The following is a 17,882-nucleotide window of genomic DNA, read 5'->3' on the forward strand; positions in this document are numbered from 1 at the left end:
TTAGCGTCCTTTATGCGCACATTTTTTACGGTTATTACTTTAAATCCTGTAAATTTTTATTTTCTCACTCATTTGCTGTGGAGTTTTGTGTTGTGCATAGTCAGCGGTATTTTATTTGTGCTTGTTCATATATATGTGTAGAATTCCTTATTAAAATATATTTTATCGATTTTTCGCTTCAATGAATTTATTCATTTGCATTTTTATTTGCGTGTTGTGTTGGATTAGGCTTTGGCTTTTGCATATTTTTCTTATCAAAAATATGTAAAGAACACATAGCATTTCTTCCATTTTTTTAAATTGCAATTTTGTATTCTGGATCGGTATTACGAGTATTTAGATGGAAATTTGTGGAATGGAAATATACCGCACCAGCTTAGCTTAGTAACTCACCACCTGTCTTGTATAAATGTTTGAAAATCCAGATTTTTACGAAGGGTTATTCATTATGCAAGGATTTATTATCGGAATCGGAAAAAGATTTGCTAAAGCGAAATTCAAGCAACATTATAATAATACTTGGGACTTTGAAAGCTTTTCGAACTTTAACATTTAACAGGTTAGGTGGGTTTCAAAACTTTAAAACTTGAAAAAAATTTTGTCTTATTATATAGTACAATATGTTTAAAATATTATCAAGGAATATCAAATCCATCCGACTAAAGTTCTAAGAAATGAAATACTTAATGAACGGACCAGTTTTTCAGTTCTATTTTTATTACAATTTTTTCAATAAAAGCCTGCCAAAAATACAAAATTTAATATTTTATTTTTTCCTCAGTTCATTAACTAAATTTATCGATTTCCTTTAAAAATATTTTTAACTATTTTAAATGAAATATATGATTGTAAATTGTAAAAATATCCTTGTTTTCAGGCCCTGAAATCCATAAATAAATATGACCTTCGACCTCAACTTAATTGTTGATAATGATATCGAACATCGAGTTAAAAAAATTAAAAATTAGAAGCATAGATTTTTTAAGTCAACAGTAACATTGTATTTTTGACATTAAAAGTTCTTAGGAAAGCTTATCGAAAACATATTTTCGAAAGTACCTTTGATGATTACATATTACTCTCTGCCAACCCTTTTTAAAGATGTTCGTAGTTATACCTTTGGAAGATGTATTTATGGAAACTCATATCCATAGCTCTATATCATTCGGTTTCGAAACGTTACTATTAAATCAATCAAAGCGATCCTGTCCGTCGGATTACTTTACTTTACAAAATAAATAACTAGAAAATTAATGAAGTTGTCAAAGTATAATTCGTTAATATCCGATGGATTATCCATTCTCTGATCCATTCGAAATATGGGCCGATGCTATGGAATGAATATGAGGAGGGACAGGATTTTTTCGATACCAAGAATAATATCTGTTAGTCACCTTGACTTTAAAGTAGTTATGTCGCATATTATAAGATATATTATTCTTTTAGACATATGGTCTTCAATGAGGCAATACTTTTTTCGAAGCTGGTCTTTTTGACAGCTGTCATTTGATTTATACTCAGTTTGGTTTGTCATTATGAACATACTTACTCCGGAACAACTTTAATTGCTGACATACGGTTATAAAAATATGGTCGAAAATTGATAACCTCGGCTAGAATTTTTGCGAATCAACAACGGCGATTAATTTCCCGAAATCATATTATTGCTCGAAAACATAATTACAAAACCTAACTTCTTGTTCATAACATTAAAATATATGTGTTTTATATATTCTTGAAAACAACATGTGTTTTATAATAATGTACTCTTCCCTACTCTTTTCCATTTTATAATTAAACAAAGTGTAGAATTTATCTTTTCGAATGCTACAAATTATTCAATCACATGTAGCGAATATTGCAATTACATAATACAAGCTCTCTGTACTCAAACTGTCTGGATATCACAATTCTCTGAATGGAACTTAATTAAATGGAAGCCAAATTGACAGAGATGGCGCAACCAAATAAGGATTTGCCAAAATCAAATTCTAGGAATCAAGCCAGTGGAAAAAATGGCAAAAATGGGATTGCATTAAATACAAGAACAAAACCCCACTAAAAAGAATTAGAGCAAAGCAATCCGATACAACTCATTTGGCAGTTAATGTCGGTGCCAAATTCAAAGCCAATGGCACACATGCTCATGGCAACACACCCACTCCCACTTTTACATAGAAACAAAAAATCAAAAAGAAATGAAAAAGCGATGCGATACACGAAGAGCACAAAACCTAATGTGACTATTGCGTGCGTTTCTGGAGATGGGGGAGGTGCCAGAGGCGAGAGCAAGACTGTTTCAATTGAAAGAAAGGAAACGGAAACAACAACCGATTCTGTTGGCAGCAACTAACAAAAAAGATACAAATAACGGAAATCAGTGCGCAGAACGGCGCTTCTGAGGTAGACAAAAAGGGAAGAAGTTAGAGAAACAAAAAAATCGAAAAAAATCTCCACCTTCTTAATTTCCGCAATGAAAGAAATGGTCGACACAATGTCTGCCAAAAACTGAATGCCATAGTGATTTCACGTAGCTTTTCAGGCACAGCTGTGGACTGACTGGCACAATAACAGGCGAGAATCAATGTGAGCTCACGTAACATGTACACATAGAACGGTTGCTTACAAATCCAACAAACAGATGTGCCACATATATGTAAATGTATGCTTATATGTATGTATATGAGTTTAAATGTTTGTTTGTGTATAATTTTGTTCACTAATTTCGGTGCTTTGATTTGGCGTTTGTTTTTTGTCAAGAGTTTGTTGGCGCGACTCGTCGGTCGGCTGTTGGCAGCAGTTGGAAATAATGGAAAATCAATAGGCTTGGAAAATTAACAAAAGCTGTGTTGTATGAATGGTTTAATTTATATATAATATATGAAGAGCAAAATACAAGGACTACTTTAAAAAAAAAAAACTAATTGAAATGTAATTTTCCTCAATTTTTTTGGTTAAAACTAGAAGTGTTAATTAATTTTAAATACAAGAAGTGCTTATCTAGACACTTGAAATGGAAATAATTTGTTCCTGTGCTCTCCTAAAGAGAACTTTAAACTATACCGTAAGGAATTTTTCGATACTTTAAAAGATGAATTATAGTTAAGAGAGTCGTGAGTTAACTTTGAAAACTACCATATAAACCCAAGTGTATTAACATAATTTCAATACTTAGTGTATAAAAATTAGGAGCGAAAAAATACGAAATATAGTATGAATACTGGAATTTATACTTGAAAATATCATTGTATTTAAAAAAAAATTTCATTTAAATTATTTGTTCGAACCCCTTTAGATCATTAAAACTTGAATAATCAAAAATTATGAAACCAAATATGCAAAAACACTAAAATTTAACACAAAACTTCATTGAAAGACATATTTTAACTCAATATTTTAACTCATATTCAAGCAATCCCTACTAAACCCAGGGAGTTCATATACATAGGTTAGATTGGTAGCCCAGAAAGCTATAAATAGATCAGTCACGTAGTAAATGAGGAGTAGACATCATTTAGTATGTCTGCGTTTGATGCTTTACACATAACTTTTGCAGTTGTCTAGATCATCATATAGGCAGTACATGGGCTTACCTACGTCTATCATGCTTTCAATCGCTTATTTCTGGCGACTCTTGCCCGGCCATCGAAGACGCTTTAGACCGATAAGCAGAAAGAGAATATTGCCTTGATTTCCTCCTAACTGTCTAAATCTATGTTGATTTTAGAGTGGTGGTTAAGGATAGCTTCGCGGATTTCTTAATTGCAAACACCTCCGCTGGAAATATACTACAGTATTCTGGCAGTTTAAAAGGCTGCCTTATGCTAACTTCGAGCAGTTTATAAAGCTCATATAATAAACTTAAAAGCTAGCAATAATTCTCTAAAGCTTAACAACTGAATATTAGGATTATATCGCAGGTCTCCAAAAATATACACGAGATCTGTATTCAAGATGTATAAAGTTTGTTTAGGGCATCGCATTTAGTACTCTAATATGTATTGGTCTACAACTTTGCTTCCGCCGATTTTTTTTTTGTAAATTTAAGTTAAATTTAGTTTTTTTTTTGTATAAAAACAGTTCCAAATGTCGATGAGCCTGCACTTTTCTTGGAATTAAAAAAGAAAAACAAAATTTCCCGCAAATGTCGCGAATTCGTCTCAAAAAGTGACATTTTCAGTTGAGAATAAGTTTGGGATGCAAACAGATCTCTACAAATATTTTGTTAGATCTCTACAAATGTCCAAGATCGATATAAAACGATTTAATCGGTTTGGGATGCAAACAGATCGCTACAAATATTTTGTTGGGTTAATGTTGACACAAATGTCCAAGTTCGGTATTAGAAAAAAATGGTTTTAATCGACCAGTGCTTGACCCTAGAGACATCTATTGGAAAACGGCGGAGGCAAACTTGTAGACCTAATAAATAAAATCGTTCACAATCTGGTTGACTTTTTAATATCAAAATACTGTAAGTTCATTAACTAGTTAAGTTCAAAAGTATCATTTTTGTGAGATTAACTGAATGCCAAATCTATGCCGTTTATAAGGTTTCACATTTGAATTTTTTTTTTGGTATTTCATTTGAACTTATGTGATTCGCGTTGAAACCGTTTAGCCGGTTATAGCCGATCTCATCTCATCTGATGTTGACATCGTCCAAGCTTCTGTACCATAAAGCAGGACGGGGATGATAAGCGACTCATAACTCAAAATAAAGCTCTAAGAAATGAATTTTTGCTATAACTTACAAATATTTAGTATGATTGAGTAACTTCAAACCTATCACGGCTCTATGTTTAACAGAAACTAGTGAGAAATTTTGGCTCAATTGGTTAAAAAACCATTTGAATATTATACTTTTATGTATAACATCAGCAATTTATTTCTCTAAAGATATTTAGCAAATTTTAAATAGCTTAGATAATCATGAAAATCAGTTCCAAATCCCTGGATTGACCATACCATAAAATCTAAAACCAATTCCACCAAATCCAATAGTAGAACTTAGTTGAGAAGAAATTTAAGTACGTCTTAGACTTTTATTGAATGAATTATTCTGACTTTTCCGTCTGAGAACGAAATTTTTGCATAAAATCTCTCCACTAACCACTAGTTTGTCTCTTTTCAAGATGTGAGCAACGTTTTATAGCCTTGATTATTCTTGTAATTTTCATTTCATACTAGTTTTATTATTTAAATAATTAATTAATATTAACATTATATTGATCGAGGCTCAAAAACTATAGTTAGTACAGTCAATTGGAGTACACTATTTTATGTTTGCTTATTGAAATCTCCTTGAAACCCTGACAGCAACGTTTCTTTAATGACAACATGTTTTATGGCAAAGCAAAACCATTTCTCATTAACGAATATATTATTAAGAAAAATTCCATAAACCTTAAATGCATACACGTATATATGTATGTATGTATGTCTATCACATAGTTTTCTGCACCATCACATGCACACCTTTTCATTTTGTAAATTAATCCATGTGAATGTGCATTTTCCTCGTTTATAACAGGCAATGTTGGCAGCAGCCAACAATCATACCTCACAACAGGAGAGCAACCCATTTATCACATACACACACCCATACATATGTACATGCACATCACGCGTCTATTGTAAGCCTTTGCATGCTTTTCTCGCTGCTGCTGCAATGTGTCTGAGGCAAGCAAAGGCGCGTTTTCGCTAGTTGAGGATTTCATTATGCAAAAAAGCACGAGCGCATGACACACATACATATACTCACACATAAAGCACGAAGAATATATTAAAACACAATTGCCAAGTCTCTGCAACGGCACGCTGAGCGCTGAGCCAGCAGGTGTAACACTTGCGGATCACATGAGAGCTAACCCATTTTCCCAGAAGCATTCACTTTTTCTTTTCAGCTGAAATTCTACATTCTTCTACAAATTCAAGCTGTGCTATGCTTGGCATGTTTGCGCGTACAAATTCACATCCGCTCCCCACACACACACACGGCACACTCTCACCGACTTCCGCGCCAGAATTTGCAGCTTCTTTAACGCGCTTTCATGCAAATAATGCTTAGACGGTGGGAAAATGTAAATCAACGCCAAGCGCGCTTAGCATGAGGTTGGTGAGATTAAAGCGCATGTGGCAAGGTGTACATGGCGTATGAGTAACTTCGGTTAAAGTTACTGAAATTTGTATGATAGTATATACACCTCCGTCAAGTAAAAAGTTTTCAGAAATATTTTTACATTTTTGGACAACTGAAAGCTTAAAATAAGATTTAAAAGTATTAACATTACATTACCGTTAATTAAAATTGCTGCGTAATCAGTGGGAATGTAAGAGAGATTTTTGCGAAGATGGAATTTTTAAATATTTTTTGCTTGTGATGCTTATAATTTTAAAATTAGTTATATAAAAAACCTGGAATGAGCAGTTTACATATTTTAAACCACTAATATTTACCAACTAACATTATATTTAACAAGTAAGGAAAGGCTAAATTCGGGTGCAACCAAAAATTTTATACTCTCGCAATTTGTTGATATAATTTTATAAAGATAACACAATTTGACCCATGCATTAGTATTTGACAGATCACGTGGGATTTCAGACATGGTGTCAAAGAGAAAGATGCTCAGTATGCTTTGACATTTCATCATGAATAGACTTACTAACGAGCAACGCTTGCAAATCATTGAATTTTATTACCAAAATCAGTGTTCGCTTCGAAATGTGAAATCCGCTTTTTTATCGACAAATTTTGTTCAGCGATGAGGCTCATTTCTGGTTGAATGGCTACGTAAATAAGCAAAATTGCCGCATTTGGGGTGAAGAGCAACCAGAAGCCGTTCAAGAACTGCCCATGCATCCCGAAAAATGCACTGTTTGGTGTGGTTTGTACGCTGGTGGAATCATTGGACCGTATTTTTTCAAAGATGCTGTTGGACGCAACGTTACGGTGAATGGCGATCGCTATCGTTCGATGCTAACAAACTTTTTGTTGCCAAAAATGGAAGAACTGAACTTGGTTGACATGTGGTTTCAACAAGATGGCGCTACATGCCACACAGCTCGCGATTCTATGGCCATTTTGAGGGAAAACTTCGGAGAACAATTCATCTCAAGAAATGGACCCGTAAGTTGGCCACCAAGATCATGCGATTTAACGCCTTTAGACTATTTTTTGTGGGGCTACGTCAAGTCTAAAGTCTACAGAAATAAGCCAGCAACTATTCCAGCTTTGGAAGACAACATTTCCGAAGAAATTCGGGCTATTCCGGCCGAAATGCTCGAAAAAGTTGCCCAAAATTGGACTTTCCGAATGGACCACCTAAGACGCAGCCGCGGTCAACATTTAAATGAAATTATCTTCAAAAAGTAAATGTCATGAACCAATCTAACGTTTCAAATAAAGAACCGATGAGATTTTGCAAATTTTATGCGTTTTTTTTTTTAAAAAGTTATCAAGCTCTTAAAAAATCACCCTTTATATGCTCATTTAATTTGGCTAAGATATTTCACATATTACCCGATTTATAAGCTATTAAGCCCATCGTATTTTTGAAAATCTTATAATTAGGTATATGTAGAGATGGGTTTAGACCAGGGTATTTACCCATTTATACCCATTTTCATACCTTAGCAGTTCATGAAGAAATTAATCTACAAGCCGGTATAAAATCACAGTTACTTAGCGAAATATTTTGGGAGCAATTAAATTTAAGCTCAAACATATTTGGTTGCATTACAAAATGGATTTGTAAGATAGAATCAAATGAATTTATTATGCACATGATATATTTCGCGTTTAATGAAATTAAAAGCAAGCTTGAATTAGAGTTTGCTTCAACTATTATACTGAATGATGCCGAAAAAACTGAGCTTTCAACCATATTCAACACACGATTTAAAAAAAACCGTAAAACCTAAGGTACAAGGAAGTTATCTTGATCCGTCTGGAGGATGTAGATGCATTGGAGTTCATTCACACAATGTCACAGGCGCTAAACATAAATATAATGGCAGATTTTGCCAACTAGAAGGCCAGGAATGATTTCTGGGCAAAAACTTTTGTCTGGAGCTGTTTGGATGAAATTTCTCCAGTAACTTGGTGGAAAGGAATTTGTGGAAGCACGCTGTTCGAATTTTAACAGCTCCCTGTACTTCAGCTGCTACTGAACGTTCCTTTAGCACCCACAGCTTCATTCATTCCAAAAAAAAAGGAACCGTTTAACAACACAAAGTGCAGGAAAAATAACATATACGATATCGAGCAACTGGAACTTGCTTTTTAAAAACAGCTTACCACCTTCAGCAGAAAGCACGCACTCCACTCAATTTGAAAATTCCATGAATTCTTCACTATAATGTACATAAGACGATATACCTTCAACTTCAGCCGGGACCACGCACTCTACTCGATATGAATTTTTATCGGATACAAACAGCGAAAGCGATTACGATTAAATTTAAAAAATATTTAATTTGTTATTAAAAAATATAATAATCATTCATAACAAAAAATTTAATTCCTTTAATTTATTTAAAATTTTCTTTGTTCTGATTTATACCCACATTTTGGGTAAATACCCAAGCGCTTGGGTAAATACCTTGGTATTTACATTTAAATACCCAATTTTCCTTTTGGGTTTTTACCCTTGTCCCATCACTAGGTATATGTGAACTTGGGAAGTTATGACCCGATTTTAACCATTTCTGGTACAGAGACATACTATTAGAAGAAAACGATTTCCACTGAATTACATTAAGATATCTGAGAGATTTACAGATATTTTAGGTGAAAAATTACCCTAAGGCACTGAGTTCTTCATATGCGATACCGGGGCATTGAAAAGTTATAATCAGATTTCGACAATTTGTTCACAAGTGATGTCACAGATCATATACTCCATGGACGCTAGAGTATTTGTTCAAAGTTTTATTTCGCTATCTTCATTGGTTCCTTATGTATATATTATACAGTGAAGGAATAAGATGGAATTCAAAATTGAGTTAGATGGGAAGTTGTCGTAATTGTGAACCGATTTCATCCATTTTCCGCACGTGTCATCACGGTGTCAAGAAAATATTATATACCGAATTTCATTGAAATCTGTCGAGTAGTTCCTGAGATATGGTTTTCACCCATAAGTCTGCGATGCCACGCCCATTTTCCATTTTGTAAAAAAAATATGAGTGCAGCTTCTCTCTGCTATTTCTTCTGTAAAATTTAGTGTTTCTGACGTTTGACTCGTCTCGTCATCCTGATCATTTTGATATATATAAGCGTATATTTAACTCGTTTAGTTTCATGACTTACAAACAAGCGTTCTATGAACAAAACTATAATACTCTCTTGGCAACTTTTGTTGCGAGTGTATAAAAATATAAGACCACTTCAATCTTCAATCAAACAAAGAGAGAATGAGAAAGCGAGAAGAAATAATCAATCAATCATTATATTTAATAAAAAAATGGCGTCAAACACATAGAAGGCCAACATCTTCAACTCCCTGGCCTTCAAGCAAGCAAAGTGAATTGCAGTAATCAACTAATCCTTAATGATGGATTGAACTATAAGTATGTGATTCAAGAGATTTATGCGCCTGCGTCTATAACTTAATCTGCCTAACAACTATATTGAAGTATATAATACAAAAAAATCAAACTAAATACATACAAACAAACATTTATAATCTATAAAACTAAGCATCCTTGAGCACGCCTCACTGCAGTGCGAGGAAGTAAAAAGTTTTCATGCATCATCGAGGGAATATCGACAAGTTCGACACACGCAGATATCTACCCTTTTCAACTGCCAAACTAAAAGTTTATGTGGCATGTCTGCTGCCAAGTGGTATATTAAGATTTTTACGACACTGTTTGATAACCTAAAAGTTTTGCTCTGCTGCAGCAAATTTCTATTCTCCAACGATTTGCATGCACGCTGTTGGTGAAAAGGAAAACTACAGCACATTAGCATAAATAAATTGAGCAAGAAATAATTTTATGTTATTTAATGACTAAATTCTGCTTTGGAAAATATGTGTACATGATGAGAAGAAAGTTTTGTCTCATGAGATTTTCCTTTTTTGATATGAAGAGTTAAATTCTCAAAGGACCACATAGCAAGAGTAAGTGATTTTTATTAATTTTTTTTTCTCTTTTAATTATTTGATGTTTTTTCACGAGTAATATCTGAATGTTGTAAATAAATTTAATAAAAAATTTTAATAAAAATTAATAAAAAAATTAAAATACTACAACTTAAAAAAATATATTAAGAAAGTTTAATGTTTAGAATATTTTTGAGCAGTGTTGCCACATGTTGGAAATATTTAAATAAAAATTTATAAGAAAAAGAAATATTACAATATGGGTATCAACTTGACGAGGCTTATGAAAGTTTATAGTTAAAACTATTTTTGAGAAGGATTTCACCAATATTTATGTCCATAAAAGTTTTTTTTCGATTTAGGATTTTTTTCCTTTTACACAATATTGCAGAAAATTCGGTAAAAATAGTATCCCAGAGCTAAGATAATATGATTATAACAATTTTATGATGTATCCGAGACACATTTGGATGGTTTAAAAAAAGGTTGCCACATGTTGAACATAAAATAAAATAAAATTGAAAATACTATAAACTGAATAATATTAAGAAGGTTTAAAGTTAAGAATATTTTTGAGCAGTGTTGCCACACATTGAAAATTTTTTATTGCAAAGAAATTATAAGAAAAAGAAACACAGCAATATGGATATCAAATTGGAGAGGTTTATGAATGCTTATAGTTAAAAATATTTTTTTGCAAAATATTGTAGGTAAGTTTGGACAAAATATTATCCAAAAGTTACGAAAACAAGATTATAGGTACAAATGTATAAACAAATGTACATATACATATATGCGTATCAATCAGTCTTTAAATTTTAGTTTATAACACATACAGATGCTTTCTACGATCCAATGCCTTTTTTGAAGAGAGGAAAAAAAAATTATTACTTCTGCGAAATGATGTTTCTATAAATAATAAAAAATATATAAAAATAAAAAAATATGATGAAATATAAATAATGCAGCCGCAGCATGTGCAAAAGTCATAGTGGTCAATTCACTTAATGTGACAAAAAAAAAGCCACATATATCTATATATTGATAAAATTTATTTGAAATTGATTTTATGAAGCAGCTGGTTGACTTATTTTCACAAAAATAAAAATTAACTCAATTTAAAATTAATTTAACTTTTGAATATCAAACTCTTAATGCAACTGCATACGAATGTAAACAAAAATATTAATTTATTTATATCCATTGATTATTTATGCATTTGCTCGATTTATTGTTGTACTCCATTTCATCATTTACTAAAAAATTATGTGCGAATAAATTTCACTCGAAATGCATTTAAAAATCCACACACTGCAGCTTAACTGCTACTGCAAAAAGTTGAGCATTAAACCGCTGAAAAGCCCACGCATTAACGCACACGCATAATCACGCATATTCACGCCTCACGGGATTTGTATGCATTTTCTTACAATTGTTTGCATACGCAATTATTCGAGCGAATGCGACATAGTAACTCAGTTATATGCGTGTTGATTTGTGTGCCATTTTCCGCACACAAATACATGCATCTCGCTTGTTGGCAAAATAAATCACGGCGAATTGAAAATGGCAAGCAAAGGCGTTGCTGGCGTATGATACAAGCACTTTCCCAGCCATGGTAGGAATAATAGAAAAGGATTACCACTTCAGTGGCACTATATAAGAGTAGATAGGTCTCTATATATATACACATGTATATACAAAGATATGTGTTAGTACGTATGTATGTATGTACCTAATATGCATTTCATGTGTAGACACTTGGCTTGAGGTCGAAGACATTTATGACATGCTTTTTGTCCTACATAACGAAAATGCAAACGCATGCACGTTCAAGCAAGGCATACATACAGGTATTCTATATACATATATAAGTATGTATGTATATATGTTAACCAAGTAAAGAGCACATTCATCTATCATCAGTATATTAAGCATGAAAAGAGTTCTTCAAAAAACCGTAAAGTTTTAAGTGAAACTCTGACACAAGACAGTCTTGACAGCTGCAGCGGCTTTAACATGCATCTAACCCGCCTCGTGTCATATTTCATATAATATTATGTAATAACATTTAGAGTGCATTTTCTATGCAACAACAAAACGAATTTTACCAGTAATACATAGTCATAAGGCAACCACGCCCAAATGCTAGCAGCTCTGCGCTGCAAAATAGTTTCTCGCAAAATATTAAGTATGCGCTTGCCTTTCCAACCACACTTAGCAACAACACTTCAGGCATTTCCTGCTGGGAAAGGCGGAAATGCGATATTGTAATTTTGCATAGCATACTTTTAGGCTTGATTTATGATAAATGTGCTGCAATGCCTGCAACGAACGTTGGTGTCAACACAACTCGCTTGTACACTTGTGAATAATCTGGATGGCCTTAGCAAAAGTGCTAAATGGGCCATAAGCCTCGGTAACATATATAAACCACTAAAGTTAATAGCTATAAAAAATCATTAAACACTCACACAACCAACTTTTTTTTTCAGCAAATTTATCAGTACCATTATGATTATACGCTAAAATCTCCCTAGGTTCCTTTGGAGCGCAGATAGTATTAACCAGTAATTATTTGCGCTTAAAACTCGTCAGAAATTACGACACACAGCAATCATTTGGGAATTTATTTAATGTCATAGTAAAATTTTTCACATTATTTTAATTATATATACACATTTATTTAAAATTCCTACGTTTTAATAATAATTAAAACATTCATCATATCTTTTTTTTACTTAAGTACAAACTTAAACTAAGCTTAGACATAACCTAAAAATACATGCATATTTATTTGAGCCAGTGGATTTTAGTAGTCTGAATCCATATTGTCATCCTCTGGGCCGCTTGACAGTGGATTTCTTGTTGTTTTATTCAATTTGTTCGAAGCACACTTTTTTCGAAAGTGTTTCTTCTTGCCAAATTGAAAACCTCTACGTAAATCATCTAAAAATAATTTATACGACCAGCCGGGTCGGTCTGTGGCACCTATTTTGAAAAGAAAAGTTTTTAGTGATGATTTTTAAACTAATCTCAAATTGAGTTCAGTTCGGAGCTTTGCATTTCAAAATTTTTAAACAAAATAATTTTCAAAAATCACATATTTCTTTAAACATGTAGTGTAATTTGAAACATTCTCGTTAGTGGGGAATATATTTTTTTTACTTACTATATAACACACTTAAAAGTTTTGGATATAGCAACATGCGTTTTTTGCCGTGTGTACCCTCGAGGTTATAACTCAAAATAATCTCTTCAGATAGCACGTACACCAGTTTTTGCTTGAGGCCAATTGGCATTAAAAGTGGTTTAAGAAATCGGGTCTGAAATAGAAAATTTGATCAAAAAAAATAAAAATAAAAAAAATAACAAAACGAAAGCTAAGGCAAACGCGTGTGAATTAAAAGCAATTTCTAAAAAAAAATAATTATTTATAGCACGAATAGATATTAGATAATGTAACATATATTTTACAAATATTACTTGTATTGCCTATAGAATTCAACTCGAAGTTATTTGTGGGTTATGGTAATTTGAGTTAGGAAAGTTCAACTGTATTTTTTTTTTTTTTTTTTTTTTTAAATTCCAAATTATTTCATTAACTTCAATTCACACGCAGCACCTTCAACAATGTTTTGTAACATTTCAGGAACTATTTACCATTTCTTCTTTCTTTCGTTCGTCCATTCCAATAAAAGCTTCAGCATTATCTAAATCTTCTTGCGTCATTAATGGAAAAACAGGTCTTTGGATATTCTTTTCTTCTTCCGCCTCTTCTTCTTGCTTTACCAAACGTTTCATCATTTCCTGATGTCCTTTCATTAACTCATCTATTACTTCATTTTGGTGGTCCATAAAACCTTTCGAAATTGAAAACCAAATGTAAACAAACAGAACAAATTAAATAATTCTAACAGTTAAAGATCCATCCAAGATTACTTATCAAAATTATTTAGTAGGAAATATAAAATTAAAATTATTTTAAATTTTTTACATTTAAAATTGTTGCTTGAGAAATATTTTGCAATGTAAAATTTTGAATTACGCAAAAATTTATAGTTTAAAGGAATTTGATTATTTCGCAATTTATATTTGTTTGTAATCGAATTTAAATGGATCTTTAGCGCTATATTTTATATAAATATTACATTATATTATATTTACCTTTTATTTGTTGTATGTCGGCACGCATCTCCTTTATCTCTTTAGACAAATCTTGCATTTGAGATGTTAAATCCATGTTTTCTGAAATCGGAGTTTTTATTGTGGAATCACTTAAAAAGATTAAACGGTGTCTAGCAACAAAAAGTTCAAGTAATAATGTTTCTTATAGAAATTTAAGCCACATAATAACTAATAAATATTTATGGTATAGAATTTTCGTTATATTATTATTTAAGAATAATACGGAAAATTTAAATCTTATTTGAGTCCTACACATGACAGTCTAGTATATTCAAGTCAAGGATTTTTATTCAACCAAGAACTACCAACTGGAAATTTTTGGAGAATGTTTTGTGTCGATACGACAATAAGAGTAAAACTTGTATATGCACCATATATTACAATCTACATTAATACAGATCAAACGCGGTTCCCTGTGGGTTTTAAATTCCCGATTAATAAAATTGTGGATGTGTTTGTTTGGAAGAATTATGTATGTTTGTCCAACTCCCTTCACAAACAAATAATACAAAGTGTGGTAGAATATGTTGGGCAGGCAGACGTTTTCTTGAGACACATAATTCAACAAAATCAGCGCACACACATTAATTTGCACTTAATTAAAACTTTAAGTATTGCTAGCAACCGATAATCTTATTGTAAATTTAATAGAAACTTGATATTACCAGTAGTTTCGTACATGCATATAAATTCAAGGCCGCCTTTTCTGCGTGCCTTGACAAATTTTATCTTTGATATGCAGTAAACACAGCACAATGTTATTTATTCGTATATATGGCAAATCTTTTATCACTCTTTTTTCTTTTTAATCACAAATTAACAAGTTCTCGCATTACAAAATAAAAATCTAATAAATATTAAGCACATAAAATTTAGGAAAAACTCAGCCGGCGGTCTGATATTTGACAACCCCACATTGTGTGTGGTGAATATAGTGTCAAACATCTTAACACTTAGGTGCTGCAACAAAAAATGTAAGCTCGAGAAATGCTTATACCATCTGAAGGTTGTTCATCAAGCAAATACATAATTGATAGAAATCCCCTTAAATAAGCCCTCCCATTTTAATTTTTATTAAATAAATAAAGAAATTGATTTTATAGTTAGCATTTTTATTCATTGTCAAATGGAATTAGTACTTCTTCGATTTTAATTGTCGGTTGTTCAGAATATTTCCTACGTTGTGCCCAATTAAATTTGAAATGTTTATTTTTAGCACACTTGAAGCCAGTTCGAAGATCGTCAAGAAAATATTTGTAATTCCAACCCTCTCTAGTTGTCGCTTCTGAAAAGGAGAAAACAAAGTATAAAAAATATGACAAATTAATTGATTCAAATACATTTGAGTACGAAAAAGTTTACATACGGAAGAGCACATCCAATAATTTCGGATAATCCTGTATACGTTTCTTGTTGTGTCTACCGTCAACGTTGTAGTCCAGTATAACATCACTACCCAATATCTTGTTCAAATTCTTTTTAAAACTTCCAGGCATTAACAGTGCTCGGGCGAGTGCAGTCTATATTATTGTTCGTAAACTAAATTAATAGCAAACAAATGTCGTATAATGTGTTTACAACTCACGCATTCTCCTTTATTTTCCTCATTTATACTCTCTTCTGCGCTCTCCAAATCGTCTTGCGAATTTATTGGAAATATGTTTAGAAATTGTTTTGCCGTCTGTTGACAAAGGACTTTGTCCTTCTTATTCTCCTCATATTTTCGCAACAGATGACACTGTTCTTTGATTAACCTTATTATAGTTTGATTCTGCTTAGTCAATGATTCTACAAAAAAACAAAACAAAAATACTTAAAATAAGCATAGAGATATTGCCGGAAAAAATATATTACCTTTGAGTTGTGTAACTTCATTCCGTAATTCCGCTGTTTCATTGGTAAGTTGTTCCACTTTTTCATTTAAATCCATATTTTCTGAAATTTAACGTTACACTGGTTGTATATAAACCAAAAATTCTTTATTGTAATATATTTGGTATATCTTTAAAATATTCTCTAGTATCGCAATGCAACCATGTACGGAAACACACACACTTTACTCAACATATGTATAAATAAAATGTGGTGTTTTTCGTGGTGTAAACATTTTGTTTGCAAACATTGGGATTATAAATACAAATTATTTAGTTAACAAAATGCTTAAAATCGCATATAATATACAACAAAACACGGCAATTTGAAGCAATGTGACACTCTATCCATCTGTATATTTAGCGGATTTTATATATAACACAAATTATTAATGCTACATCCAAGGCGTCTTGGTATATTGGACGCTGGTGCAGGATTTTGTATAGGTTCTGCTCACCGCACCTGTTTTTTTATCACAAATTATTTTCCAGTTCGGTAACACTGCCTTTGCTTTCTTATTATTATCTATGAATTAAATTTAATATCACTTTGAAACTTTTACAGAAATATTTAGTGTAAACAAAATTTAATAGTTGTAATTTCTCTTGGGATTGCTCTTTTGTTTGCTGGTGGTGTAAAATATTATGGTAAAAATACATTAGTGTATGGTGAATATGTTTCCACCTCGCTATTAACACTGCGATTGTCACAGAGAAAAGTTTTTTCCAATTTTTGTAAATTGTAAATTTTACAAAAACTAGAATTAACCTAAACATTATTTAGCAATACATATACTGACATACAAAAAACAACAACTGAAATGAGTGAGCATTAAATACAGTATACTTAGGCCCTTAATTATTAATCGCATATTCAAATAGTTGGGCAACGCATCTAATATATGTAAAAATATTTTTCAATTAAAATAAAACAGAAACAATCATCCATACATACATATGTATGTAACATGTAACATATTTAAATATCACGTACAGTTTACAGTTAAAACTTACAGAGTATTTCGTAAGTAAGTTTGGTACGTCGTACATATGTAGATGACTCGGTGACTCAAAGGACGAAAACTCAAATATTTTTAAGAAACTGTAAACCCTATAAATAGCGACTTATGTAGTTCAAAGGAAATTAAACCATAACAGTCGAGTCAACGTAGCCGCAACGCACGCACACACATACATATGTATCGGACTTCCGGCCAAGATCTGTTAACATGATCCAACCAAGACAAAGATTTTAAATAGCGACCGGATTTGGTGAATGAATATTTGAACCCCGAATTACTCATATATCCATTAAAATTTATTCTAATTTTCAGATAATGTGGAGCTGGTAAAACACATATTAATCTTTATAATAATTATTGAACCACTTTGAGATGCCTGAGCTATGGGAGGATTATTAAAAGTGATATTCTTTTAGCGATATACATAAATTGTTGTGTAAATAGTTATATAATATAGACAATCTACTCTTTATGTAACTAAAAAAAAGTAAACCCTATGAGAGAAACCATCAGAATATTGCGACTACCTGAAACTCACTAAATAATTTTTCATTTATTTATTTCATTGTAAATTGTGACTTAGCAGATGATTTAATGTACATATTCGTTCTTTATCCGAAGATGTGTTTTATCATAAAAAACAGCACATTAAATGATCAAACTTTAACATAGTAATTCCACTTCCTTCC

At 32.0% G+C, this 17,882-nt stretch overlaps 3 protein-coding genes across 5 annotated transcripts in view; all 3 read right to left on the reverse strand.

Moving 5' to 3' along the window:
* Positions 1-17,882, reverse strand: part of LOC105214238 (synapsin) — a 112,804-nt gene that overhangs the window by 92,148 nt on the left and 2,774 nt on the right. The gene's annotated exons all lie outside the window — the stretch shown is intronic.
* On the reverse strand, positions 12,733-15,114 carry LOC105214239 (uncharacterized). 2 transcript variants are annotated; one of them, XM_054226588.1, is made up of 5 exons: positions 14,980-15,114; positions 14,280-14,360; positions 13,776-13,975; positions 13,285-13,438; positions 12,733-13,103 (listed from the first exon to the last, which is right to left on the reverse strand). In XM_054226588.1, exons 2-5 carry the CDS (start codon positions 14,353-14,355, stop codon positions 12,925-12,927), a joined length of 609 nt encoding a protein of 202 aa, XP_054082563.1. In that variant the 5' UTR covers positions 14,356-14,360; positions 14,980-15,114; the 3' UTR covers positions 12,733-12,924. The 2 variants fall into 2 exon arrangements, with proteins under 2 accessions (XP_054082563.1, XP_011185853.1); XM_011187551.3 differs by having other exon boundaries at positions 12,736-13,103; positions 14,966-15,109.
* On the reverse strand, positions 14,966-16,798 carry LOC105214241 (uncharacterized). 2 transcript variants are annotated; one of them, XM_011187552.3, is made up of 5 exons: positions 16,635-16,798; positions 16,155-16,253; positions 15,886-16,088; positions 15,667-15,820; positions 14,966-15,585 (listed from the first exon to the last, which is right to left on the reverse strand). In XM_011187552.3, the coding sequence occupies exons 2-5, from the start codon at positions 16,228-16,230 to the stop codon at positions 15,413-15,415; spliced, it is 606 nt and encodes a 201-aa protein (XP_011185854.1). In that variant the 5' UTR covers positions 16,231-16,253; positions 16,635-16,798; the 3' UTR covers positions 14,966-15,412. The 2 variants fall into 2 exon arrangements, with proteins under 2 accessions (XP_011185854.1, XP_011185855.1); XM_011187553.3 differs by having other exon boundaries at positions 16,155-16,235; positions 16,635-16,797.

This window comes from Zeugodacus cucurbitae, chromosome 2, assembly GCF_028554725.1.
Source record: "Zeugodacus cucurbitae isolate PBARC_wt_2022May chromosome 2, idZeuCucr1.2, whole genome shotgun sequence".
Lineage (NCBI taxonomy): Eukaryota > Metazoa > Arthropoda > Insecta > Diptera > Tephritidae > Zeugodacus > Zeugodacus cucurbitae.